The 25,854-nt window shown below is 47.2% G+C and overlaps 2 protein-coding genes across 2 annotated transcripts; one reads left to right on the forward strand and one right to left on the reverse strand.

Annotated features, from left to right (window-relative positions):
* The first annotated feature begins 420 nt into the window (after nucleotides 1-420).
* Nucleotides 421-19,917, forward strand: CIZ1 (CDKN1A interacting zinc finger protein 1). The gene is made up of 15 exons (XM_050907998.1): nucleotides 421-615; nucleotides 2,737-2,852; nucleotides 5,333-5,499; nucleotides 6,534-6,669; nucleotides 7,586-7,646; nucleotides 10,500-10,579; nucleotides 10,950-11,029; nucleotides 12,091-12,273; nucleotides 12,626-12,756; nucleotides 13,174-13,258; nucleotides 13,859-13,972; nucleotides 14,314-14,493; nucleotides 15,150-15,219; nucleotides 16,306-16,427; nucleotides 19,168-19,917. The coding sequence occupies exons 1-15, from the start codon at nucleotides 509-511 to the stop codon at nucleotides 19,771-19,773; spliced, it is 2,238 nt and encodes a 745-aa protein (XP_050763955.1). The 5' UTR covers nucleotides 421-508; the 3' UTR covers nucleotides 19,774-19,917.
* BBLN (bublin coiled coil protein) lies at nucleotides 19,822-24,690 on the reverse strand. Its single transcript, XM_050908000.1, has 2 exons — nucleotides 24,586-24,690; nucleotides 19,822-21,448 (listed from the first exon to the last, which is right to left on the reverse strand). The coding sequence occupies exons 1-2, from the start codon at nucleotides 24,683-24,685 to the stop codon at nucleotides 21,255-21,257; spliced, it is 294 nt and encodes a 97-aa protein (XP_050763957.1). The 5' UTR covers nucleotides 24,686-24,690; the 3' UTR covers nucleotides 19,822-21,254.
* Nucleotides 24,691-25,854: the final 1,164 nt, after the last annotated feature.

Genomic DNA, 25,854 nt, shown 5'->3' on the forward strand with positions numbered 1-25,854 from the left:
CTTGCGGGGGCGGCCAGGTCCTCCAGCCCTGCCGAAGGAGCTACCTCCTGCCTGGGCTCGGCTGGGGAGCGGGGCCGGGCAGGTGGTTATTGTCCCCGGCGGGAAGATGGAGGCGGCTGGCGGCGAGCGGTGAACGCCGCGGGCTGCGCCGTGAGCGCCGGCGGGGCGGGGAAGGAAGGGAAGGGAAGGGGGCCGCGGCGCCCGGCCCGGTCCGGCCCTGCCGCGGGGAGCGGGGCGGGCTGCGGGCTCCGCTGGCAGGGGAGGGTGGGAGCGGGTTTTGGGAGGTGGGGTTTGGAAACCTCCTCCACAGGCTGCTGCTTGCGATGACCCCGGGGGGAAGGAGGAGGAGGAGGCAGGGGGGGATCGGCTCAGTGAATGAATGGGCGGCAGCGGCGGCGGCTCCCCTGCTCAATGGCTGCTGGGCTGATACGCGCCAGCCCCGCAGCCGGTGCCTCCCTCGCCCTCCCGTGTTTTGTCTCAGGCTCGCCCCGCTCGGGGCTCCCCAGACATGTTCAACCAGCAGCAGTTCCAGCAGCAGCTGCTGCAGCTCCAGCACCTCCTCCAGCAACAGCAGCAGCAGCAGCACCACCACCCCCCGGCGCAGCAGGGAGGCCGGTAAGCGCCGCTACGCGAGGCCGGGGATCTCGGGCCTGTCCCGGGGGACCGCTGCCCTCCGCCTCTCTCCCCTCCGTCCCTCCTCGCCCCGCGAAAGCCGCGGCGGGGCTGGCTGCGGGCCTGCCCTCCCCCGGCGGGGAAGGCGACAAAGGGAGGCGGGGGCCGGCGGGCGGGGGCTTGGGGGGCGCAGGCCTCGATCGGGGCAGAGCCGGGGGGGGGCTGGAGGCCTCGAGGGGCGGCTGGGGGGGGGGGGCGGTGGCGGCGGGGAGGCGGTGGTGTGTTGGGGGGGCGCGATGCCTGAGGGAGGGCGGAGGGGTGTGGGGCGGGAGGGGCCGGGCTGTGGGCGGCGGCCTGTGTGGGGCGGCACACCCCGCTGTGGGGACGGCGGGTGGGTCCTACCGTAGCCGTTCAACTCTTCCTCCGGCGCTCCGGGGATGCCTCTCGGCTCGCAGGGTCGCTCCCGCCGCGGAGTCCCCGAGGGCGCGTAGGGTGACCCCGGGCAGAGCGTGTAGGAGGGGATGCTCCGGCGCCGAGCGTCTCCCCTCACCGCGGGCGAGGGCCCCGGCGGCCGCCGGGCTGAGGCAGCGAGGAGGGGGCTCGGGGGAAAACGCCTTCTCCCGCAGAAATACTCGTACGCACCTAGCTGAGCCACCCTCAATAGGCACGCACGCTTTATTGTTTTATTATTGAACTTAAGCTCTTTATTTATTTCCTTTCTCTGGCTGGGTCTCCTGGGCTGGGTGAGATTATTGAACTTACTTCTGCAGTGGCACCAGCGCTGAGGATGTGACTGAGCACTGTGGGGCAGGGAGGGGATGGAGAAAATCATGTTTTGTTTGTTAAAAGACAAATGACAGCTGCCAGAAATAGAAAGGCAAATAACAGGGGTTTTCCTAAAAAATGCAAGAGATAAAACAACTGTCTTAGATAGGAGCAGTTGTCCCTGATGAGCTGAGATTTGTAGAACTAACACAAATTCTCTGAAATTATGCATTTATTTGCAGTTACTGTTATCTGTAAAGCCTTATGTTCTGCAAATTCAAAGCAATGGGATGTGAATTTAAGAAGAAAGTTACTTTGTTATTTAATAAATTATAATAATTACTTTATCCTTATAAGAAGGCACATGTTGCTGAGGTAAATGTGGGAATCTTTCTGTTCTACTAGAAATATGAACCTCTAAATCTTTTTACCATTATTATATGTCTTATACTATTAAAAAAAGCTGCCCTTAAAATGCCAGTATGGGGCTGACTGCTAGATAGCATAGATACATCTTACACCTTTAAAAGTATGATTTTTCTGGTATAAATATCTCAGCTCTGAGACTGGAACAATCTAGAGCAGCAAATGTGAAGATGAGCTGCTGTAAATTCTGTGAAGAGGGTTGGGTTTTTTTGTCAGCGTGGATATTTTGATCCATGTTTGTACCTCTTTACAGCCCTGATAGATTTAGCTGTGTCAGCAGTCGTGCTTAGAGGTGGGCCTGAGCTTGCAATCGCCTGAAGAAGTGCCTGCCAGTTTCTTCAGACTTTTCTCTCATGTCTGCTCCACCCTCCTTAGGACTGGAGAGTCCTTCTCTGCTCGCTTCTTCCTCCTCGTGTTTTAAATATGAAGGCTGTGCTTTATTTTTCCATCTGGTTATTGCAGTTAGGGGGCACCATTTACAGTTATGACCTGTCTGGTCCGTGTGGGAGGCGTCGATTTTGGAAAAATGTGCTTTAAGCTACTGAGAAAACTCCCTGGTTTTTAGAACTACTTTTTTGTTGTTGTGTTAAATGTAGCTGCTGATCTAGACCGCTCATTTCTACTGACGAGCTGCTGCATAATTCTGTAGAACTGCAGTCAGCTCCTGGGCTTTTTTTATGCTGCTTGACAGGCTTTATGTGGGCTCAGTGCTAAGGAGTTCTCTCTGACCTCAAATTCCTTGATAGACAATCTGTCAGCTTTGGAAATTCCAGGAGAGTGGAAAGAGGATACAGTGCCAGTGTATGGTATCTTTTCATGCATATATATCAGCATTTCAGCTGTTCTTTGCTCCTCCGTTTTATACTTGTTTGGTGCCTGGAATTGAAGGGTACAGTTTTTATTGGGTTCTTATGATTAATCCTTCTTTTCCAGGGGTTTGCCACCACCGCAACAGCAACAGATGCTGAGCTTGCGGGCAACAAATCAACCATCACTGCTCAATGCCAATCCTATGCTTCAGCGGGCCTTACTCATGCAGCAGATGCAAGGTACTGTCGTTATGGGAGATGCTTACTTATTGGAGTTATTTAGTCATCCTTCATGGACTGAAACCATAGTATGGCTATTTCTTGCTGAACCATTGCAGTCCTTGTATTTGGCAGTTCTGTTTGTTGTCTTTTTTTTTTTTTTTTTTTCCCCTCTTCAAATTTGTCCGTAGTCCACATCACAGAGGTTCTTCAGTTGTTGAAAATCCCATGTGCCCAACTGTTCACAACCGGGAATAGCACTAGAAGGTATCAGGTTAGATACTAAATATGTGCCTTCCCTCTTAGACTTGGTGGAACGAGTATTTTTTTTCATCAATACATTTAGATAAAATACTTAGATTTTTATTATTTGTTCGTCTTTCTTGGTTGGGAGGTTAAAACAATTATTTCGTTGTCTGTTACATACACGCTAACCTTGTTTGCAGTAAATGCTTGTCTTTGTCCAAACTTAGTGCAGTACAAAGTATATTGTGGTGGAAAATGGTTTGGGTTTCAATTGTCTTGTGAAATTTTGATTCCTTGAAATGACTGTCATTTGTGTAGTGGATAATATCACTGTTCTTCCATCACTGTGTTTCCACAAGTGGATTTTTTTTGCCAGATGTGATGTTTTCAAAATAAATTTATGAAGCTGCCTTAATAATAGCATTGCTAACATAAAGATATTGGGAATAAAGCTATGTTTTAATTTTTGCTCATGTCTTAACCTGACAGCTCTTTTCAACACAGAATATCAGTACCTGGGGTAGTTTTAAAGTGCCTAGTTTAGATTAATGTCTGCAATTTTTATCTTGCCTGTGAATCATGCCCAGATGTGAAGACAATAGATTTATTCTGCATGTCGTTAACTCTCCTTTTGTTCTCTCTTGCCCATTTAACGAGAGGGCTCTCTAGTGACTCCAGTGGCTCTCTACAGATCTCTCTCAGGTTGTAGGGAAGCTGGCAGTGAAAAAGGACAAGCCACGCTCTGAAGATTGGTGTGTTAGGAAAAAAGTCTGACTCCACTTTAGTCAGCCGTACTCCTTTCAGATACATTTGATGTTAGCGTGGGCTGACCTTTTCCCTAAAGCAAAATCTCTTATAGAGAAGTTGTATTTAAATGATATGCCAAGGACCTGAGGCACATTAGAGAGCGGGATAAGGTATGTTAATGAACACTCTACATGCGCTTTGTCTTAGCGTTGTTGCTCTTCTTTTCACCTCTACATGCTGAGTTGAGTTGTGACTTCTGTTTCAATAATCTACACCAGTTAGCCACTGGTAACATGTGATATGGTTGCAACGTCCAGTGTGGCCCTTCTTAGGAATCTGAAATTTTTTGGTCATTCAGGTTTGGGTTACATGTAAGAATATCTGATGCTGTAGTATTTCTGTACCTGGGAAACATCAGCATAAATAATTCATTGACTGTATGTGGCTTCAGCAATGGGAATAGGAAAAAATAAATACTTCAAGTTGAAATGGATGTGTGGTTCTTTAAAAGTACTAAACCAAGAGTAGGAGATGATTTCTTGCTTTATAGACTTTTTTTAATACAGCTATGTCTTTTCACAGTAAGAGATTATTTATGATAAGTAATAAGAGATTAGATTACTTTTGAAGACAAACATGGGGGAGTACTTCCTATTGTGTTGCAGGCTTTAAACAGTGTAGCTTGTTTTTTCAGATTTTGGGTACCTGTCTCCAAACTTCTCTGCCCTGTTTTAACAGCTTCTAAAAAGCCAGAGTATGCACTAATTCAAGTGAGAAATAAAAAATTGTAATATAAGGCCAGGTTCCCAGAATGGTGGACAGCTTCTGAGGGTGTAGCTGAGGCATCTGTGCACTTCCATTCCTTCACCTCTGAAATGGGGATAGTAAGGACTCCCTTCGTAAGAAATTGTTGAGACTTAGTTAATAGTCTGTGGATGCTGAAAAGAACTGTTCAGAAAGCAGAGCATTATAATTGGAAATGGCAGAGTCTCAAGTGTCGGAGTTTAGGTTGACATGTTGAGCTTGCATGATAACCAGGTGGCAGAGAGGACTGTGGAATCTCTTGTTTGAAAAGTCCAGTGTTGTTTTAAATGAAACACTGTTACTGGCTTGTGTTAAACAGCATCCATACTATGGTGTGAGCTGCCAGCTGCACAAATGTGGGATGAATTTTCCTTTTTTACAGAGAATTTTTGTAAAACGAGACCTTGTTTGTTGCAAACACAAGCACTAGTGTGCTCAGATCAAATAATTGCTCTAATGATCTTAGCCTGCAGTGACAAATATAATTAAAGAGCCTAATACATAGTAATAGTTGCTATCACATCAAATTGTTCTGTGGGGCTGAAGAGGGTAGAGCATAGAGCACACATACAGTGCCCAGTAAAGTACAGGGTGTTGCATGGAGGAGCCCTTCCCCTCTCTACCTGCTGCTTGTACAGGTGGAAGATTTTCTCTCTCCTTTGCACACTGCAGGGTGGTGATATGCTGTGCGTTTGCATTTATAGGAAACCTGCGTGGATTTAACATGACAGCTCCAGCACTGCAGCAGTTTTTCCCTCAGGCTACAAGACATTCCCTCCTGGGGCCACCACCGGTTGGGGTCTCCTTAAAGCCGACTCGGCTGGGCTTCCCCAGCCTTCCCTTCCAGCGGCAGAACCGGACCTTTCGCAAGGTGGGCTTGTAGTTTCCAACTGTTTGGGAGCTTTGTGCTCTTTTTGCACTTGCAGCAGTTGACTGTATTGTAGGTGGAGAACAAAAGAGAAGGGAGAGAGCCTTACAATGAAAACTACGTTTTGCACCATGCTGCTGACACAGAAATGCAGAAATAAGTCCATCCCTAAGGCTCTTGTGCTCCAATATTTACATTTATGATGCAAAGGTTTCTTGTCACTTCTTGCCTGAGAGAGAGAATTCCTCATAGCAGAACTGTTTAAACCTAAGATATAAAAGGAGCCTTTAGAAGTAGCAGCTTCAAAGTAATTACAATAGAAGAAGTCCTGGCTGAGTGCTTTGCTTTTCACAGAGGCCAGAGTTCTGCCCCATTAGCCTTCCAAAGCAGTTTGTTGTTCCCAAACGACTTGCTCCTACCATGGACTTGTCACTCTGCCTCTTTGGGCTGTTTTCCCGTTTTCTAAGATCAGGATCATATTTGTTCTTGTAGATTTTGTAAAATCTACTTTTTTTTTTTTTGTAAAAACCTTTCTCACTTTCCACTATTAAGACCTCTTTTGTATCCTGGAAATGGTTCTTGGATTAATTGACCAGTACTTCCCTCCTCTTAGATTAGCTTTTGCATATTTGGTCCCATTCTGTCAAAAAGATGTGGTGGATAAGGTAGACTTCCACTCTTGGACTGTCCTTTCTCCAGAGTCGAAAGGAAGGGGGATTATTTTGGACTATTCTTTTTCCCTGCCCATGCAACTCTTGCCAGAGTCCCTCTAAAGTGACCCTACTCTCTGCAAGCAGCTGGGTCTCCTACAGCTGCTACTTAAAGCAGTGGAGAAATGTCATGGGCTGCCTGTGGAATTAAAGTGCTGTGCTCTGTTTAACCATGTAAACTTGCCTGAAGCAAGGCAGTCCATTGTAAACCATCTACCGTGTGCTGGAATTCCTGTTCCTGCCCCACAGTAAAACTCTGGTGCTTTGGGCAGTGTGTTGGGTTTGAGGAAGGACCAAAAGCTGGCAGTGACTCTCTGCCCATTGCAGGACTTCCAGAGGGTCCCTGACAGGAAGCGGGAACTAGATCCTGGTTCTTCATCTCAGACACAAGGTGATGAGAAAATGGAAATCCCAGAGGGAGTGCAAGCAGGGTCAGAGCAGAACAACTCCTTGCCATCCACAGGTAAGGGGGAGCCTGTAGTGAAACAAATGCTCCTAGACATTACAAAATTCTCTTGGCTATTCCTGCAGCAAAGATGGGAGATTACTTTAGTCTTATTCAGCTACATTTCTTTCTAATTGTAAATACTTAAAGTGCTGTGATAGCCCTCTGCTATGTGCTTCATATATCCTTTTTACCTGGATGTTTTTGGTTTTTATAAGCTAGCTCCATATGTCTTGCATGGAAGCCTCTCAGAAGTCACTTTGCCAGTGAGCCCCATTTAAGATGGGGGAAAAAACAGAAAACTGGTTTGAAATTAAAGCTTCCACATTGCCTTACCTGTGCTGAACTCAACATCTCAGGGAGTCAAACACATGAAGCAGAACCAGTTGCAATCAACATGCTAAGGAACAGATGAGTTGAAAGAGTACTTGTACTCCAGTTGTCAGAACAGAAACTGCTGGCACTGAATCTCTTACAGTGTTGGATACAATACAGATGTGGGAATGTTATTTCTGACTGAAGAGTGCCTAATCTAAAAATGCAGGCATATCATGAGGTTGTGACCAGTGTATATGCAGTGGCGAAAATTACCTGATTAAATGGTTGCTGTCAGATAGATATACCACCTTGGCTTATATTAATGTGCCTATGATCTGGGCTCTTGTCACCTGGGTATAGGACTAAGACCCACTTAGTAGACATAAACACAGATTTCTTTCTGGATGACACCTCATACAGTGACAACTGCAATAAAACCCAAATCTTTTAGGACATTATCTAACCTTGTCACTGCAATTCTCAAATTCAGAATAAGCAAGTGTATAGTATTATTTGCTCTAACAGAGCTTTATTGGCATTGGCCATTCAGTTAGGGAACATGTTCAAGGTGGCATGGTCTGCTTTGCTAAGGATATCGCCTTCTGTGTTCCTGCAGAGCCAAGAACTCCAACAGAATCTGTGTTGAACACTGAGCCTGCAGCAAAAAGACTGAAGAGGTATTTATTGAATGGGGTATTGAAATAGTTACTGGGTTTAGAATTATTGTCTAATTTTATTTTCTGATAATTAGGGCTGTACTGTACTGGCCTGATGTCTAGCATGTAGGAGGTATTTCAGATGCTCGTGGACAATTCAGAAAATCTCATGATACTTGCTGAGATCCAGGGTGTTGTAGGGTCTCTGCTATGGGTGATTCAACTATGGGAATGAAAAATAAGAGATGCAGCTCATGTAAATGCAACAAAGCAGAGTTTGCTCATGTGTTCTTCTGCCAGGATTCTTCTAAGAAGCAGAGAGGTTCTTTTCTATTTTGATACATTTATCTAATTTTCCTCCCAAAATTCAGAAAGGGAAATGAGCAGCCACATATCAGCAGAGAGGAAAAGCCTTGGAATATGTTAGGTTACAGTAAGTGTAGGAGAGGGTAGTTTATTTTGAGGAATGAGAAAGGGAAGGGAATCCATAGTCCCTAGTATCCAAGCCTGTATCCATGAGTGTTGAGTTCTGTATCCCTTCTGCAAAGATTGTCTTGCCAGTACCCTTGTCTGTTGGGTAAAAATAGACAAAGGCAATCCTATTATCCGCAAGGGATGCGCAGCGCACAGGCACGCTGGCCATGGCAGGCCCATCTTGGCACCCCCTGCCTCCCCGACGGGTGCAGGAAGGAACAGGCAAGGCTGTATTGCCATCTAGTGGGAAGGCACGTCACGGAGCTCCTGCTGCCGTCTGCACGGTGCTGTACCTCTCCCAGAACTGTCGCTGTTAGCTGGTGCGGAGGGAGAAGAGGAGGGAGCGAATACAGATTTCTGGAGGCATTGATCTGAGAATTCTCCAACATATGTTAATGACTGTGACTCAGGACTCCTGGGTCTCCTTATCTTCCCTGTTAACAATTCACCGTGTGGTTTCGGACAAGTTTCTTCACCTCTCTGTTTCCCATCTGTAGATTAGAGATTAATGGCTAGCTTTAGGGAGTATATTCCAGGATTACTTTGATGTTCAGATATCACCTTGATCATGTAAAACATTAAAGAGTGATAAATATTATGTGAGTGGGGACCATCGTGAATTATGGACTCTGATTAGCAAGAAAGTGAATAAATTCAATTAAAGCTAAGTTGAATGCATTTGAGCATATGCTTTGTTAATCTGTTTGCCAAAGCTAATTTAATTTTAATTACATTAATATTTAGTAGGGTATTAATCAAAGTCCTGTTACATACACTGAAAAAAGAATCAAGTGTGAGGAATGACAGATCTCACTGCAGCAAGCCTGCTATTAGGAAAATCCTTTCCTAAGCAGTAGTTAGGGACTGCCATATTTGATGCATATATTATGGCTGATATTTACTTAGACTAGATCATTCCTTAGCTTTTTTTTGAAGTGTTTCTGTTTATTTCCAATGAACAGATGATGGATCTCTGAAAAAAATAGTTTACTGTTCTCATATTGCCCTTCACAGATGATAAGGGCATTCCCCCCCATCCACGTCACAAACTTTTGTTTTGTGCTTCATTGTTCCATTTCCCTTTGGCCAGGAATATGAGCGTCCTCCTTCATTTCAGGTTTTTCCCACTTCTGCCTTTTCTCCTATGTACCATCTGTATGCCTGGAACAACATCCTCATTCCAGTGCAGAAAGCACTCATCATCTTCAAATCCTCCTTGAACACCCACTTCTTCTAGCATGGCCTGACAAGTATTCATATAATACCATTTTCTCCTTAGATCATGCTCGTGATGGCTTTTGCTCCCCTAGATTGCTCCTTAGATTTGCAGTTTAGACTGAAAACCCTTGCCCTGGAGTGCTGTCACCATCTGTGTGTGGTATAGTGTTGAGCCTGCTGGCAGCACTTGACAAATAATGTTAATGCCAGCCACTCTTGTTTTCTTTGTGTTTGCACTGCCCAAACCCTGCTGCATATTTATAGCCATGTAACCCAGTTACATTATCACTTATCAATCTGATAAATTATGCAGTGCGTGTGTGTTTGGATCACTGGATGCAGTACCTGCACAGTCTGCATTCTTGCTTGTGTAGAACGCGCTGCTCCCTGTTGGCAGAAGGACACCAGCGGGTGGGATATCGAGCCAGCCTGAGAGAGAAGACATTCAAGCCACGGTGAAAAGTGTTAGCCCTGATGGAAAAATGGGGGATGGAGAAAGATATTGTGAAGTACACTGTGCCCTCTGGAAGTCAACTATTTATTCTCAGCAGTCCCCTCGGGATCTTTTTTTCTCCTTAGCAGATCACCAGTACCAAATAAAACAAAGCAAAGTCCTTTTGATTTGCATCTTGTACAGTTCCACTTCCCCCGCAAGCAGAACTGTAGGGACTCTGGAATGAAACATGACTGATACAAATAGAACAGGCAGTTATGATGAAATCCCTGTAAGACACCATTGAGAACTCGTTCAGTTCTGACACGTCTCTGTTCGCTCGTGCACAGAGCAGCCTGGAGTACTGTCCGGGTATTGCAGTTTCCCTGCAGGTCACCAATCAAGACAGGAGTGAGCTCTCGGAGCTCTTATTAAGAATATTTCCTGTATGAACTTATTTCCCTGCAGGCCTCTTGCAGGAGAGGGCAGTGATCCAAAAAATCAGTTGTAAACCTGTCCAGATTATCTGGCTGCTGTTTCTGAATCTGTTCTAGAATGCCCACTCTTCATTCTTTTTATTTATTTCTGCCGAATCCTTGCCTGAAATACCACTTCCAGTAGCTTATTGATTTGGGAGTTCAGTGAAGAGTGTGATAGCTTAGACCCCAGCCTGTGCCTTGGTGTGTCTTCTTTGGTGTCTCTTTGTCTGTAACATAGCCAATAAGGTTATTTTCTTGATATCCTTGAAGTGTGACTGAGGAGTCTGCATTAGAGGATGCCACAGACAGCAAGGAAGCAGGAGAGTCAAGCACCCATGTCCAAGCTGATGGTGAGTTGCTGAGCACTGTGACTTGCACTTTTAGGGCACTCCTTGCTGGAACTGCACCTGTAGATCAGCATCTGTAGATCCTGTGGGTCTCATCAGAAATGTCCTTTCTCCAGTCATATAGGATGGGGAAAAGAGGAGAAAATCTAGGAACGAAATCCAAACATAGTCCCCTAAAACCTGTTGCCTACCAAACGCAAATGATGGGAAGTTTCCCTCTTTAATAAGGATTTCTTTGGAGAGAGGTTTGTGAACTGGGCTTATGGCCAACAGCACTGTGAGGAAAGCTCCCTGACTTCATTCACCTGCTGCTTTGTTTTTTCTGTCATTGCTATTTTGATTTAAGGCAGCTAAAAGGACTCTCTCTTTCTAGGTACAGACAATGCAAAGAAGTACACAGCTGAAGATCTCTCTAAAGAGAGGAAATTCTCTGAGGAACCAAAGGCTCCTGAGGTGAGTAGACACCACTCCATGCAGGGGTGGTGCAGAACATACAACCTCCCCCTCCATCCCAGAGAAGCCCGTTGCCACTGGGAACCAGATGGCACCCACGTCTGGAGCTCTGTCTCCTGCTGTAAGCTGTTGTCCCTGGCAATAAGGCATAATATGTCTGCAATTAGTGCGCAGTCTGCTCTGACTTGCTGCTTTTGTACCTCTGCTAGCCTGCACCTTACCTACTGCTGGCTGTTTGTGGATGTTGGTGTTCATTAAGATTTCACTATTCATCTGGAAAGACGGAAAGTTGAATTGAAAGAGCCACTGAAAAATATATGTATTGAAGACCATAGCTAAATACATCCTTTATGTTGCTGAAGAGCAGATGTAAAAAAAAAATTCAGGTGATGGTGGTAAAGATGCAGCTGCTGTGGCACTTGCCATCACAGCAGGCATGAGCAGATAGTGGGAGTCTGTGCTTTTGAAAGGCAGCTTGGAAAAATGAGACACAGGTGAAGCCAGCAACCTGAGAGTCTTTTGCCTGAAATACCTTGCCCACGTGCTAGATGTTAAACCAGGACCTGATGCTGTGTAAATCTGTAAGCAGACAAAGATTTAACCCATGGTGTGAATCAGACTTGATAGTCTTCCATAACTGGAGACATTTGTTGATGTGATCAAATGTATCATCCTGCCCTTGTTCGGGTTCCTTAATCTATCATGTGTGGTGCTGAGTTGCCTTTAGTTCTGCAGTGGAGAAACGTGAGCTGATCATGTCCCTTACCAATGCATTGTTTGTTGCTCCAGTCTCCAGAGACTGGATGATACAGTGTCTACAGAGGCTGTAGAAACAACCATCTGTACTAATAGGCCTGGTACTATGACACAGGGATCGCTGATTTAGCAGTGTTGGGAGGAGGAGTGCGTATGAGAGTCTTTCTGATCAGCCTCCTGTGGATTTAAGCTTAAATGCATTTTCTTAAGGGGTAGAGAGCTTAGGTCGCATACAAAAGGCAGGTGTAATTTTTAGTGTCTTCTACTTAGAGATTGGACTTAATCCTGACTCCTTCTTTTGGCAGGTATTGAGCTCTGGAGGTTCACTGAAAGTGACTATCCAGCAGAGCAGTGAGAGCAGAGCTATCAGTACAACAGCTCTGAAACCAGGGCACTGGACCTGTGAGGTGGGCACAGCTGATCCCAACCCTGAGTCGGTCCTTAAATTCTACTGTTACATCTGCAAGACCAACTGCTGCAGTCAGCAGGTAAAAATCCACAGGTCTGACTGGGATATGGGTGGTCAAGAGAAGTGAATTAGATGGCTGGCTGCTGTGGGGAAGTGCAGCAGGAGACTTGTTAGCAAGGGCTCATGCTTCAGGAACAAGGAACATAAAAAATGATTACAAGCATGCAGATAAAATAAACCTCTCCTGAAGAGCTGGCAATCAACCTGCTAGAGAGTGAATGTGGGTGGATCCACAGGCAGCCATGCTCTTAAGCTTTTATACCATTTCATTGTTAAACAGCAGCCAAGAGAATGGAAGGCATAGCTCATACATATTATTTTCTGTATTTTGAATACATTTAAATGGCTTTTTCTCCTAACCTCTCTCTCAGAATTTCCAATCCCACATGGCTGGAATTCAGCACCAGCAGCGACTTGGGGAAATTCAGCACATGAGCAATGTTTGTTTTGTTTCACTACTGCCCATGGTGAAGGAGCAGAAGGTGCTAGCAGAAAAAGATGGGTAAGTGTTGGTCTGCGCTAGAAAACTCAATCTGAATGTGGTCCTACATGGGTTCTAAAATTCCTCAGTGCACCAGGGTACCCCTGTGTTCTAGGTAAGGTACAAAATCCCTCTGGTTTCAGGGGCCTTAATCTCCTTCAGGCAACTTTCTTCCTGCTGAAGGATACCGGTGTTGACTTTGACCTGCTGTGTAGTTTTTAATACAGTAGATCGGGTCGGAGACTTGTTTTAACTGCTGCCTTTCTGTCAGCATGAGCTAAAGCAACCTACATAAATGGCTGGGAAGGGGAGAAGATAAATCCGAGCCTGTAGATAGGAATGCTGGGGAAAACGATGCCGAGAACAGATTGCAAACTGCAGTATTCCATGGAGAATGTAAAAAGGTGTGACTTACAGATATATCCATTGTCACTTCAGAGAGACACAGCAGCGATGGTGTAACACTTGTCAGATACACTTCACAGGGGATCTAATCAAACATCGCAGGACCCAAGAACACAAGGTAACAACCATAGCATGGATTTCATCTTTGCACTGACCTTTTGTGGGGATTGAGTGGAAGTGTCTAGCATCTCCTGCTCCCCAAGCAGCAAAGGAAAGGTAGAGTGGAGAGATGCACATAAAGTTCTGCCAGTAACATCCTCACTGTCTGAGGGCACTGCCATGCTACCTCCTGCCTCTGAACACTGGCATTGTTGGAGCTTCCAGTTGTCATGCCGCATCAGTATGGCCTGAAGCACCTCTAGTTTATAATTCTTGACTTAATAAATATGGCCTATCATACTCACCTAATCAATTGAATGGAGGAATTGGTGGGCAGCCTGTAAATTTTCAAGCTAAAATTTAGGCAGGCCATCATATTTATTGGCTTCTAGGGGAGAAGTGCCAGAACACCTTTTATAAGCCACATTTGTTTTGCTCTGCATGTTTTCCATCTTTTTGACAGATAAGAGCTAGGGAGTCCTTTCTGCTGAAAAGAAGACTCTCTTTGTGGTTTCCCTGTTTTAGATGAAGGGCTGTGACTTTGTTTCACTCAAGATTTATCTGCATTCCTCCAAAGTGGTGCCTCTTGTGACTTTCTGAATTGTCCCTCTTTCCTTAGCTGGCCAAACGCTCACTTCGTCCTTTCTGCACTGTCTGTAGCCGCCACTTCAAGACTCCTCGCAAGTTCGTGGAGCATATGAAGTCCCCTGAGCACAAACAGAAGGCCAAAGAGGTAATACTGCCTGAGCGGAGAGCTGCGCAGGACTGGAGGCAGCTACACTGTGGCGCAGGTTAACTTTCTGCTTCCCTGACTATTGCAGGGATGAAAGGAAGACATGCAGTTCTTCCAACCCTGTTTTAATTTTCATCTTTTGCTGGACTTCAATTGTTAGAGCTTAAAGAAATTGAGTGAAAAAGGGACAAGGAGTTAGATGTGTCTCGAAGCGAGATAGCTTTGTGCCTCTCTTGCAGTCCTTTCTACTTGTCAAATGTAGTCTGTTCAGAGTCTGGGGTCTTCCTTGGTTAAATGGAGAGTGCAAAGTTGATCTGATGTTTCTTTTCTGTACCTGACAGGTGAGGCTAGGAGAGAAGGAGTTGGGCAGCCCAGAAGATTCGGAGGAGTTGATCACAGTGGATGCTGTTGGCTGTTTTGAAGATGATGATGATGAAGAGGAGGAGGAGGAGGGGGGAGCTGGTGAGGAGGAAGACCTTGATGTAGTGCTGATAGAGAATGAGGATTCTGCTGCCAAGCAGGTATGCCATGCAAAAGGAGAAGGAATGACCTATCTGAGAATCTGCTGTGGGATCCTGTGACTTAGTTGGTCTTGGCTGGTTGAGCTCAGGGTTTCAAGACTCCAGTCAACCTTGCACCCTGCAGCAGGATGGTGAGGGCTCTGGGGTTCTTTCAGAGCACAGGACGATGCAAAAGAGAATCAGGCACTATGGGTGGGATGCAGGAGGGTGTTTCTGCTGTGCTGTACAGCTCCTACTGGTGTCTTCAAACATTACCTTGTCGTTGAGGAGCATAAGCAATGTTTTTTCAAGGGAAAGAATTTCTGACAAAGACATTGACATAGTTTCTTTGAATAGCCCAGCAGTAGCTTGGTCTCATAGCAAATGTACGTGTGGAAGTTTATCTTGATAAATATTTTCCCGGAAGAGAGCAGTTACCAAGAAGGAGGTACGTGGCTAAGCTACCTCAGGCTTGGAGTGCAAGGGGTGTTTTAACCCTTGTAATGAAGTGGCCTGCTGATACCGGGTTTTGTATCTGGCCCTAACCAGATGCTGTGCAACTTAGTCTCTGGTATGTGAATCCTCTGTTTTGCTCACAAGCTTACCAGAAAAATGTAAGAGCCCAGGAAGGGAATTGGCATAGATGCTGTAGGCACTAATATTCTTTTGGTTTCCAGACTGGGCTGAAGGAAGTGTCTTTGGAGGATTACGAAGGAAACGAGAAGTATTGTCCAGACACAGCCTATGGTAAGCAAGCAGAGTTAAGCATAAAGGCCCACAGAGCCTTCTCTGGCCACATGCTGTATCTGTAAGAGAGGATGGTCTCTACCTACTGCTGTAACGACCTCTTGGGCCATGGTGCTCCAGCATCTGCATTGGACTGGTGCAGGTCACTGCTGCCTGGAGAAAGAGCCAAATGTTGCTTTATTACTGTGTGATAAAACATAAGGATGTGATTGATGTTTGTCAGCTGCCTCTTGCTTTGAAGAAGAAAGGATGAGAGCCAGATACCTTACTAAGGTAGGAAATGGAACAAGTAGGGCAGGAATCCTGAAGAAAGTAGGTAGCAAATGAGGGATGCTCTGGAAAGATGGAGCCTGAAAGCATATTGATTGGAATGCTTTCCAACAGAAATGCAGCTTGTATAGAGATACTGAGCAGTACTGACAGTATCGAACTCTCTGCCAGAGCCCAAACTGTGCATGTTTCCTCTGCTTTGGAACACCCACGCCCTACCTAGTGGTTATTCAGACGTGTGCTGGACTGGTGGGCAGTGTTGCCTCCAGATGGCTGTCTCTGGTCCCCACCCTGTAAGCGATTCTGACTTCAAACCTCTAATGGCCACTCGTGTTGTGAGGAGGGCAGCTCTGCAGAGGCTGTTTTGTGCCCAAGGAGAGCTCTGTTTACACCAATCTTCCATATCGCTGTAACCTTCCACTATCGTGTGGCAGATGGAATAATGATTCATGCTGTGAATGTTCTCTGCGTGTTCCTCTTGCGCGCCTGCTGTCTTCTGCTTGGTTTGATCCCATTACATTAGATCACATGTTCTCTGTAGTTTTCCATTGTATTCTTTTTTCCTTCTTTTCCCCCTTAATGCTTTGTGTAGTTTCTTTGCTCTGGCAGCCAGATTTCTCTCTGAATATCAACCACACAGCCATTCCATGGTAAGATGAGATATTCAGCAAGTCATCTTGCAAATCCCTGATTAACAGAAGCAAAGCTTTCCACTTTTCTTTTTCTCCCTCCCCTCCCCTCCCCTTTTAACATGCTTTCATTATTTGAGTTCCATTCAATGTGATCTGTGATTTCCCTTCCCCTCCCGTTTCGCAGGCCTGGATTTTCTGGTCCCCGTCGCAGGTTACCTCTGCAGGCTGTGTCACAAATTCTACCATAGCGACTCTGCTGCCCGGCTCGCACACTGCAAGTCCCTGATGCATTTTGAGAACTTTCAGGTTAGACCCTTTGGCGATTGCATGGCCTGGCATTTGTTACCCCCATGCGTGTCTCTTCAGCAAATCCACCACGTTAGCTGTCTTGTCTTCAGTTCATTTCCATCATCCTTGGTGTCCATTGTGCCATAGCTTTCTCCTGGTGTGCTCTGTGTTTGTCTCCCATCACCCCTGTAGATCTAAAACCAGTCCAGTCCTGCTTCCCAGCTACTGCTGCTGTCATCTTGTTGCCCATTTCTGGCTGGAAATCTTCCTCAGAGTGTCTGCTCTGTTTGCTGAACCTGTGGAGTCCGTCGTTCAGTCTAGGCCTCTTCTCTGTTAGATAGATTACAGGTGGGTCAAGATGGGGAAAGAACAAGAGACAGAGGCTGTTCCTTTTAAAGAAAGCTGGTACATACGCATCTTTTCATGCGATATTGCAGGAACAGCTCCGTTAGCCAAAATTGTGGGTGTGATTCATCCATGAAGGGGCCTGGTAAAATCAGATACTCACCTTAGAAATCTGGAAATTTAACATTACAGACTCTTTATGTGATGGAAGCTACAAGCTGGTGAGAGTCCATTTGGTCCCCAGGGTCAGCCTGCAACAGGAAGTCAGTCTGTCTGTCTGTCTGCTACCCTTTCCTAGAAACTCCTTAGCACAAAGCTCTGCCAACTGATGCTGTTCCTTTGCTTTACTGGCTCCACCTAAAGAAGCCCTATTGCCCCTTGCTGCTTTCGTATCTAGAAGCTTTTCCTACTGGGCTGGCCTGGAATCTGCCTCCATCGTTCTGTCCTTGTTGACTTGCCCAGGGGGTGAGGGGCCTGGATTAGTACCTTGTGGTGCATACGCAGGGCTTGCACTGTCTCTGCCCTCTCCCGTGACCACTGCCTGGGCCCTGCCCGTGCAGGAGAGCGGTATTCCCTGACCCTGGTGAGGAGGGAGGCTCCCACACTGACTTTGTCCTCTTGCCTGCACCCAAAACCTGCTCCAACAAAAGCCGCTGTGCTTCCCTACCAGCTTTTGATAGTGTTTAAAAAAAACCCAAACAAATACATCCCCCCCCAAACCCAAAACTTTCTTCTAGTCTTCAGACAGGTTAACTATTCCTAGTCAACTGTCACTGCGTCCAGCAAGGGGTGGGGTGCTGCAGAAGCCAGCACTTAGAGCAGTGGGTTTGGAATGGCAAGTAGCTGGAGAGGACCACAGCTGTTCCTTCATGGTTGCTCATCCTCTCCCACTCCTGCAGCTAGTCATTTCAGGAACGAAGGAATCAGCCTTGCAGTCTTCCTGGCTTATTTTAGATCAGCTTAGAGTGAAACTGCAGCAGCAGTGTGTATGCCTCCCTTTTGGCCCACTTAGAGCTGAAATCAGACGCTCTTCAAATGGATGCCAGAGTGACCTGGGGGGATTATTTATGACAAGAGTCCAACCTTAAATATCTGCGGGCAGATAACTATTATTCTTGGCTGCCTAGGTGCCTTGGGGTTGTGACAGTCTGAGTTAAATCATTGCCAGTTGCTGGGGTACTCTCATCAGAGTAGCTCAGCAGAGGGTTTCAAAGCAGAGAATTGTCTGCTGGTGAGGCAGTTCACAGCATCGCTCTGAAAACAAATTGGCATGCTTGCACCTGGTTTAGTTTGGGTACAACATTATGACTCGACTGATCTAGTTCCAATGCATTATGATATTGTGCATATCCCACTATTTGAGGACAGAGAAAGAACAAGCCTGCAATGATAAACTGAATTACAATGTAAAGCTGCCCGTCTCATGTGCTGTAATTCCACATTGCAGGCTACAGTAGCACTGCTTAAGGCGGTGGTGAAAGCCAGTGCACTCAAAATAGTTTCCTTAAATTGTTGGGTCTAATGCTAGTGCCAGTTCAAGGGACCTTTAGCAGAAAGCTGAAAGTGAGTTGATTGTGGAGGGAACTGCTGCGGAAAAGAGGGAGCTTTGTTTTGTTCCTTTAGCTCATGCTCTGTCTGGGTCTTGAAGACCAGATTCCTACTGCATGTTAGATAGCTATACAGAGTTGCTGTTTTTCTGAAATCCAGTCTTGAAAATGGCTAGTAGCCATTTTAATCTCTTTACAGACCTCTACTGGTTCATCATGATAACAAGTGCAAATGAGTCATTTTATTGACGATACGTTTACCTTTATTCTGTAGAGAACCTCAGTACCTCGTAACAAGAAGATATGCTCGATATCTTAGTGTTCCTGTCAACAGTTTCACTGACTGCAGATTGTATCAACAGAGTGAAAAAAATCTTAAGCTTTCAACTTGAGTCTTGCTTTGGCTGATAAACATTAAATCACACCTCTGTAGCTGAGGGCAGTGCATAGCCTCATGTATCCAGGGTACATGTCCAGAGTTATGTCCTGGCAGTGGCTGAAGCAAGAGCTGTCACTTGCACTGTTACATCTACAAAGTCCTGAGTCTGACTGAGATTAACAGTTGCCAAAACATTATTTTTGTCTCAGGAGCCACAGGTCTGCCATGCACTCGCTCAGCATTAAATAATGCGAGAGGGACTTCAATTTTTAATATCGCCACTTTTCCTCACAGGAGCTGATCCTTCTCTGCTTGAAAGCCTCAGCAGCCAGGCCAGGAGAGCTGCCGAGACAAGTCGTGCCCCTGCAGATTCTAGCTGCCACTCACCACTGTTTTTGTACAGGTTTTCCTGGACCAGCTGCTACTTGCTGCAGTGACAGTAGCTGAGCTGGGCTTGTCTCTCATGTTGGTTTGTTTGTATTTGCAGAGATACAAGGCAGCGAGGCATCGTGCCACAGCTGCCTACCCCGAGGCTCCTTTGCATTCCCAGGGCTCCAGCTCCCAATTGCTGGATGATCAGAAACAGTCTCCTGCTACAACAGCAGATACCAGCAAGAAGATGTATGATGATCATGGGATAGACAAGGAGGGTACAGAGCTGTCAGCCCTGCAAGAAGAAGCTTCGAGGTCTCCGGAGGGTAAGGGTGAGCTGGCCACCTCTGTAGCAGAGGGCAAAAGCCTAGCCAGCGTGACTGATGATGTATGTGGAATCATGGTTGTAGAAGAAGAAAATCTACAGGAGGAGAGCAAGTCTGCTACCACTAGTGCCGATTGCCCACTCCCTGAAGAGAACCGCACCGGAGGGGAGTTGTTGGGACACGCTGTGTATAAGGAGGAGGAAGCCAATGCAGCCAGGCAAAGGGAAGGCACAGACGACCACCAGGATCCAGGGAGTGGAGGGGGTTTAGGACAGAATGAGGCAGCAAACACAGGCCAGGAGGCAGCAGCAGAGCCTTCCTCCCTAGCCAAAGGTGAGACAGCCAGTCTTACCTCTGCTGGGTGCAGACGCTCTACTAGGCGCAAACCCAGATAGAGTGGCCTTAAAGGGAGAGCCCTTTACATATGATATTTGCTGGAAATGTTTATTTTCTGAGTCTTTTAATAGAGCAAAAACCTTCAACTTTACTGCTGTTTTTATTTTAAGAATAAAATAAGCCTGGCTTTAGCGTGTCTAATACAGGATGGTGTTGGTTATTACTTGTACAGTTGGGATACAGGAATTACGTGGAAAGACTGAGGCTTGGATTGTTGAACCTGAAAGATGGTGGTAATGTGATTTCCATAGGGGACAAAGTTCATGAAGTAGATGGATGCAGACTTATTTTTCACTAAGAATTCTTCGTAGTTCCTCTCGTTTCCTTTCCAGGCAGAGGAAAAGTTTATCTCTTGGGAGACTGTGTGCCCAATTCTGCTCCTAAGAACAGTTTCCTTTCAAAGATGCACACTCCTGGACAAGCACTGTGTCCTAAGCTAGGCAAGAATATGCATCTTGGTCCTTTGTTAATACTACAAGGCTTAATACAGTCTGTTCTCATAGTGGAGACTCTCAGGAAGAAATTTTGTTTCAAACTGATTTTAATAAAACAGATTTCTTATAGATAACTTTAACTTTCCAAAAAACTCCTTTAACTCTACAGAAGTAGAACAGTAAGACTTGCTTCACAGTACTGGCCCCAGACCATCCTGACAAGATCACAAAGTTTCAGACCAGAATGCTCATGCGTACTCTTGTCAAAATGTACAGGGAGGACTCTGCTCACAGCCCATGGCAGGCAGGCCCCCGTCTCTTTGCTCTGTATAGCTAATGCTGTGGTGGGGGCTAACCAGGCTGCTCTGCCTCTCTCTAACGCCTGAGTCCTTAATGGCAGCTTAAGGAGTTAGGCAGCTTCCAATTGTAACAGTCAAAAATGTCACCTTGGTAGCTTGTCTTATCTGCTTGGAAGGGGATAGAAGCGTCCAGTGATCTGGGACCATCTGCCAATATTTCGTACATCACAGTTAATGTGAATAATGGGGAAGCTGTAGTTTCAAGGCAGGAGCTGGCCTAGGGCCTCCCTCTCCAAGTCTGTCACCAGAGCTACACTTGGGGACAAGCCTGGAGTCAGGACAGCCCCTGCCTACTGTGCTTTTTGAGGGAAGAGGCTAGAGCTGTAACACTCCTTGCTTGGATTTAACAGTGCAAAAGAGCAGAGATAATTTTTCCTCTTTGTGAAGAGGGCCTGCTGGCAAACAACCTGCATGGCATCAGGTTTCCTACAACCAGCTTTAACCTAGTGTCAGTGCCAGGCTCGTGTCGAGGAGCAAAAAGAACCAGCTTTCTTACATCCACCTGTGTGCTTCTGCACCTATCGGACAGCTAAAGAAAAACAGAACATGGAGGTGAATGGCAGGACACAACCACAGGAAGGAACAAGTAACAGGCACGAGGTACCTCTTCTATTCAAGTCTTACGTTAAATCGGTGACCAGTAAATGCCCCCTTAGCAATAGCAACTGAGAGTTTGTGGCCAGCACACTAGACGGGAGGCTGTGATCCCTGCACATCAGCTTCCATACTCTGCTGCTCGCTCTGCTGCTGGAACTCCAGACGGGTCTGGCGGTTGGACTCCAGCAGTTCTTTCAAGCAGGCGTGTAGATAATCATTCTTCTCCTCCAGGTGGTCCAAGCAGGAGTTGATCTGGTCCAGCATGGAGTTTATTGCTGCATATTCTAAAAGGAAGGGAAACGAGAGACTGAACAATGTAAGTATATTGTCACTGCAGTCAGTGAAGGCGGCGAGAGCTCTTGGAAAACACGCCCACAGCATTTTGGCTGTGTCTTATCTGCCACTGGGTGGGTGAAGTAAAATGCAACTGAATCCTGCATGTGTTGTGTTCCCCAATCAAACGAGACCAATGGGAAGCTGGAGGACTGGTAACAAGATCTAAGGCAAGTTACCTGGGCAGTCCAAACCCATTGTCGGTGTTACCTGACAGCCTTTGATCTCATACATAAATAGCTGACCAGGCTGAGCGCTAGCGCACAGTGATCCGCATTGCAACAGTACCAAATAAATCCCAAGGACAAGTTAGCCTTTTTAGCTGCCCGAGGGATCATCTTTCCTGACGAGGGTGCAGGCATTTTGGCAGCGTGCCGAAGTGTTTACATTCTGTGAATTATTTGTGTAAGGCTCCCAGGCTGGAATGTGCTTCTCAAGGGCTTGGCTGGCGTCAGACTGCCAAGACAGCACAGCCACTGCTGTAGCAAGAGCAGGGTGAGCCCAAAGGTGCTGGTAGTGGCACTGTTATTTCCAAAGGGAGGCGAGTGTGGGGCACCAAGTTCAACCACAGGATTTTCATGCACCATTAAGGCTTTGGGTACTTCAGATTAAAACCAAACTCATTCAGGATGATCCTGGCAGTTGGTTCCCTAGGTACAGTTTCTTATTTACAGCATTTGTTTCAAGTGCAGAAGTGTTAGCCTCAGTACAATGGCATTTCACAGCGATGCGTATTAGCACTGTTAATCAGATGGAGATAGCTGTGCTACTGTGATGAAACACTTGCTTTTGGATTGCTCCAAGCAATATTCACACAATCCTAAAGAATAACAAAAAACAACACTGAAAAACCAGACAAGATAAACCTCTGCTGACAAGTTACTCAGGAACCCTGGGGGTTACAGAAGACCCCAGGCAGAGCCAGTCCCATGTTCCTTTCTGAAGCTGCATGGACTGAGCGAGTACAGGGAGGCAGGCATCCAGCTGTGACCCGAGCTGACATTTGTGAGGATCATGGGCTGCAGGACAGGGAAAGATGCCTGCGTGGGTGAGCCAGGCCCACACCTCACCAGCTGGGGCTGGCTCCTCTCTACCCAGCTCCTCCGAGCAGCTGGGGGAGCATCACAGCCAAGCGTGACACACGCAGTGCCTGGCTGGAGCACTGCTCTGAGCTCATGGAGAATATAGAGAAAGCGAGGAGGATGAGGGTTGAGCTGTGCTGAAATCCCCCAGCCTCACAAGCCTAACTTTGCCCCTCTCGGCTGCCCCCTTGACACTTCCGTAGGCAGGGTGCCCCGTGCCCCAGCACGCCAGGCCCAGGCACTGCCATTACCGGCAGCTTTAAAAGAACTGTGAATATTTAAATATTGCAGCCATTTCATTGCTAATAGCTAAGGAGAAGTTTCATTATAAAAAAAGTTGTCCTCCTTTTCTTATACTACTTTGGAGCTATTCACAGCAGTGTTGCAGCCTTTAATTCTTTGGAGGACTGCGTATGTTGCGTTTTAAGCTTGTTTATAAAAGTTTGGCCTCGCAGGTATATGCAGAGGTAGTGTTATGAGCAGGAGCACTGCTGATGTCCTTGCATTTAAAAATCAATCCCACAGACACGTTATTTTCAAAAAGGTGGCAGTTATCAGTATTTTGCAAATGCTGTTTCAAGGTATGTGATACCTGAAGGTCCATGAGTTAGAGCTCTTTACTTCAACCTCGTACTTGATGCACCACATTCCAATTAAACGGTGAGCAGATCCCAAGCAGATATGGTACCTACTTCTGATAAGTAACATTATTCATCAACTTGGCAAGAAGTCTGTAATCACAGCAGGAGCCTAATTGTTCTCAGTGCCTAGAGCTCAAGCGAAGGCTATATGAGTTGTGCAGCTTTGGGAAGTGAGAAAAAGAATTAACGATTTTAAAATAATCTGTGAAAACATTTTATTTGATTGTCTTCTGTTGGGTGCAAGCTTGGTGTATTTTTGTGGAAACGTAACCACATCCCCTAATGAAAATGTTGACCAGGAGTATGGCAATCACATTTTTTACTCCTCTGCATTCTTACAAAAACAGTTGCCAAAAATAAGGTTTCCTATTTGAGATCAAGGAAGTGATCCGCAGCTTCAGCTCCATGAGACCAGGAAATAGCTACAGACCTTTGTGACCAGCTACTGCACACAAAGTCCCAGCTAATTACAGGTGGAACAACTTAATGCTGTGATCTACTCAATGTAGATCAGATTTAGTGACCTTCTCCGCCACATCCAATGTGTCTCTTAGCTCTTCAAAAAGTTTGAGACACAAATCGCCGTGATGATGCAAAGCAGTGAACATTCTTGGGGTGTTTCAGGGCAGAAATGATCCTCCTGTCACTGCAGGTGGATCACGGCCACAACTACGAGATTCACCTACACGGGTCACATCTGGAAACTGAATGGTGTTTTGGGAAACAGCACAACCCAACTCTTCACCATTTTCAAGAGAAGTGTAGCAAAGTGCTTACTCTTTGAAAGATTTCCAATTTTAAGAGTAACCTGTACATACACATTACAGCTCTGCTGTTGTCTCACTTCCTCCATCAGCTTCTTCTAACTGGACAGGACAGTATCAGAAATTTCATAGGTGCTGTCAAAATGCCCAAAAGCGGAATTTGCCAAGCTAATTGCATTAAATCCACTTTTTCCACTCATGACTGCTACTCCCAGATCTGCCCACATGATCTGTCCTGCGGTTTCAAAATCTGAACGTCCTCTTTCTCCTTGGTCATCTGCACCCCGTACACCAGCAAAAGCACGGAATAATCTTTTCACAAGGGGGAAAAGGAAAAAAAAAAATCCCCCAAGGCAGCATGCAGGAGCTCAGTGCCCCATCGCTGGGCAGGAATCATCCCAGCCCCGCTTGGTTTCAAAACCCACCCGCCCCGCAGCCCCTCACCCTTGGCGTCGGGGGCACCGCTCCCAGCAGAAGCAGCAAAACATCTGGGAACACCTGGGCCTCGCCACCCGCGCCGAGCAGGCCCAGGCCACGCCACCCAGCCCCACCGGGGGCGGCGGCCAGGCAGGCGGCACTGCCCCGGGCCGCCCCCACGCACCTTCCTCCCCGAAGCTGTCTCCGTCCTCCTCCTCCTCCTCCTCGTCGTTGCCGCCGGCGCCGCCCACCGGCACGTGCGGCTCCCCGTTCGGCCCCGACATCCCGCCGCTCCGCGCGACGCCGCGGCCGCGCGTCGGAAGCCCCCGGACGGCGCGTCGGTGCGCCCGCGGGGCCGCTAGCCAATGGGAAAGCTCGGCGCCGCTCGCGTCACGCAGGCCGGCCGGCCGGCCGGCGCTGGGGTAAAGCCTGTGGTTGGCGCGCAGGGCAGGGGGCGGGCGGCGCAGCGGGCGGGAGCGGCGAGCGGCGCTCGGCAGCGGGGCGGCCCCCGAGGGCAGCGCGCAGGGCGGGGGGCAGCTCCGCGCTCCCGGTTTCTTGGGCGTTTTCCCCAAATGCGTTCCCAACGCGAAGCTGTCTCCTTGCCCCGCGGTCTCCTCAGCCCCCCTCCAAGCTTCCTTGTCCCCAGGGCTGTCCCAGCCACGGCACACACCGGCACAAGTGAGTGCATTTGGACACGAAGTGAAGTTGTCCTCAGGGGCCGCCATCGGCGCCCAGTGCTTCTTTCCCAAGACAACTCATGATCTATACGAATAGGGCTGCACCTCTGCCCGTGAGGAGCCCCCCCCCCCGGGCCATCCCGCGGGTGCTGAGGCCGCAGTAGGGAGGGCTTTGCTGCTGAACTCCAAACTGCAGCCGTGTCACCGGCCCCGCTTCGTCCACTGAGCGGCTCGAACCACCCTCAGGTCACCTTCAAACCTCCTCCTCCCCGAAGGAACGAGCGCAATTCACTTTGCCTTTCCTTGTCTTTGGCCCGGTATCGGTCGTACCTCACGCACCCTGAGGAGATCTAATCGCTGCATAGTTTTTTCATCCCTGGGGGAGATGTCACTGGGATGAAAATAACTTGCAATTAGAGCAATAATTCAAGCAGCGCTCCTGAGAGAAACCCGGTTTGAGGGTTATTAAGTGGGTATTTGGGGCAAGGAAGAAAGAAAACGTTATGTCCTCATTTAACATCGCAGCCAGCTCTCCTCCTTTCTGTGGGATAACCCCGCTGCGTGCTGCTGAGTTGGGCCCATGTTGTGCCCCAAGTAGGGCAATTGAACGTTAGTGTAATTAATGGACGTAACCACGGTTTAATGAAAAAGATGACGACTTTAAGTGCGAAGGTTTGCACTCGCACTGTGGGTACGTGCCGGTCAGAAGCAGCAGCCCCTGCCGGGCAGGAGAAAAATAATCTGTTCTCTCAGAGAACAGATTATTTTATTTCCAC

Source organism: Gymnogyps californianus, chromosome 18 (genome assembly GCF_018139145.2).
Source record: "Gymnogyps californianus isolate 813 chromosome 18, ASM1813914v2, whole genome shotgun sequence".
In the NCBI taxonomy this organism is placed as follows: Eukaryota; Metazoa; Chordata; class Aves; order Accipitriformes; family Cathartidae; genus Gymnogyps; species Gymnogyps californianus.

Excerpts from the sequence above, each read along its gene's own strand:
- CIZ1 (XM_050907998.1), top strand. The coding sequence starts at position 509 with ATGTTCAACCAGCAGCAGTTCCAGCAGCAGCTGCTGCAGCTCCAGCAC. Across the intron at positions 13,973-14,313 it reads ACAAACAGAAGGCCAAAGAG|GTGAGGCTAGGAGAGAAGGA; the intron begins GTAATACTGCCT and ends TGTACCTGACAG. Across the intron at positions 14,494-15,149 it reads AGGATTCTGCTGCCAAGCAG|ACTGGGCTGAAGGAAGTGTC; the intron begins GTATGCCATGCA and ends TTTGGTTTCCAG.
- BBLN (XM_050908000.1), bottom strand. The coding sequence starts at position 24,685 with ATGTCGGGGCCGAACGGGGAGCCGCACGTGCCGGTGGGCGGCGCCGGC. Across the intron at positions 21,449-24,585 it reads AGACAGCTTCGGGGAGGAAG|AATATGCAGCAATAAACTCC; the intron begins GTGCGTGGGGGC and ends CCTTCCTTTTAG.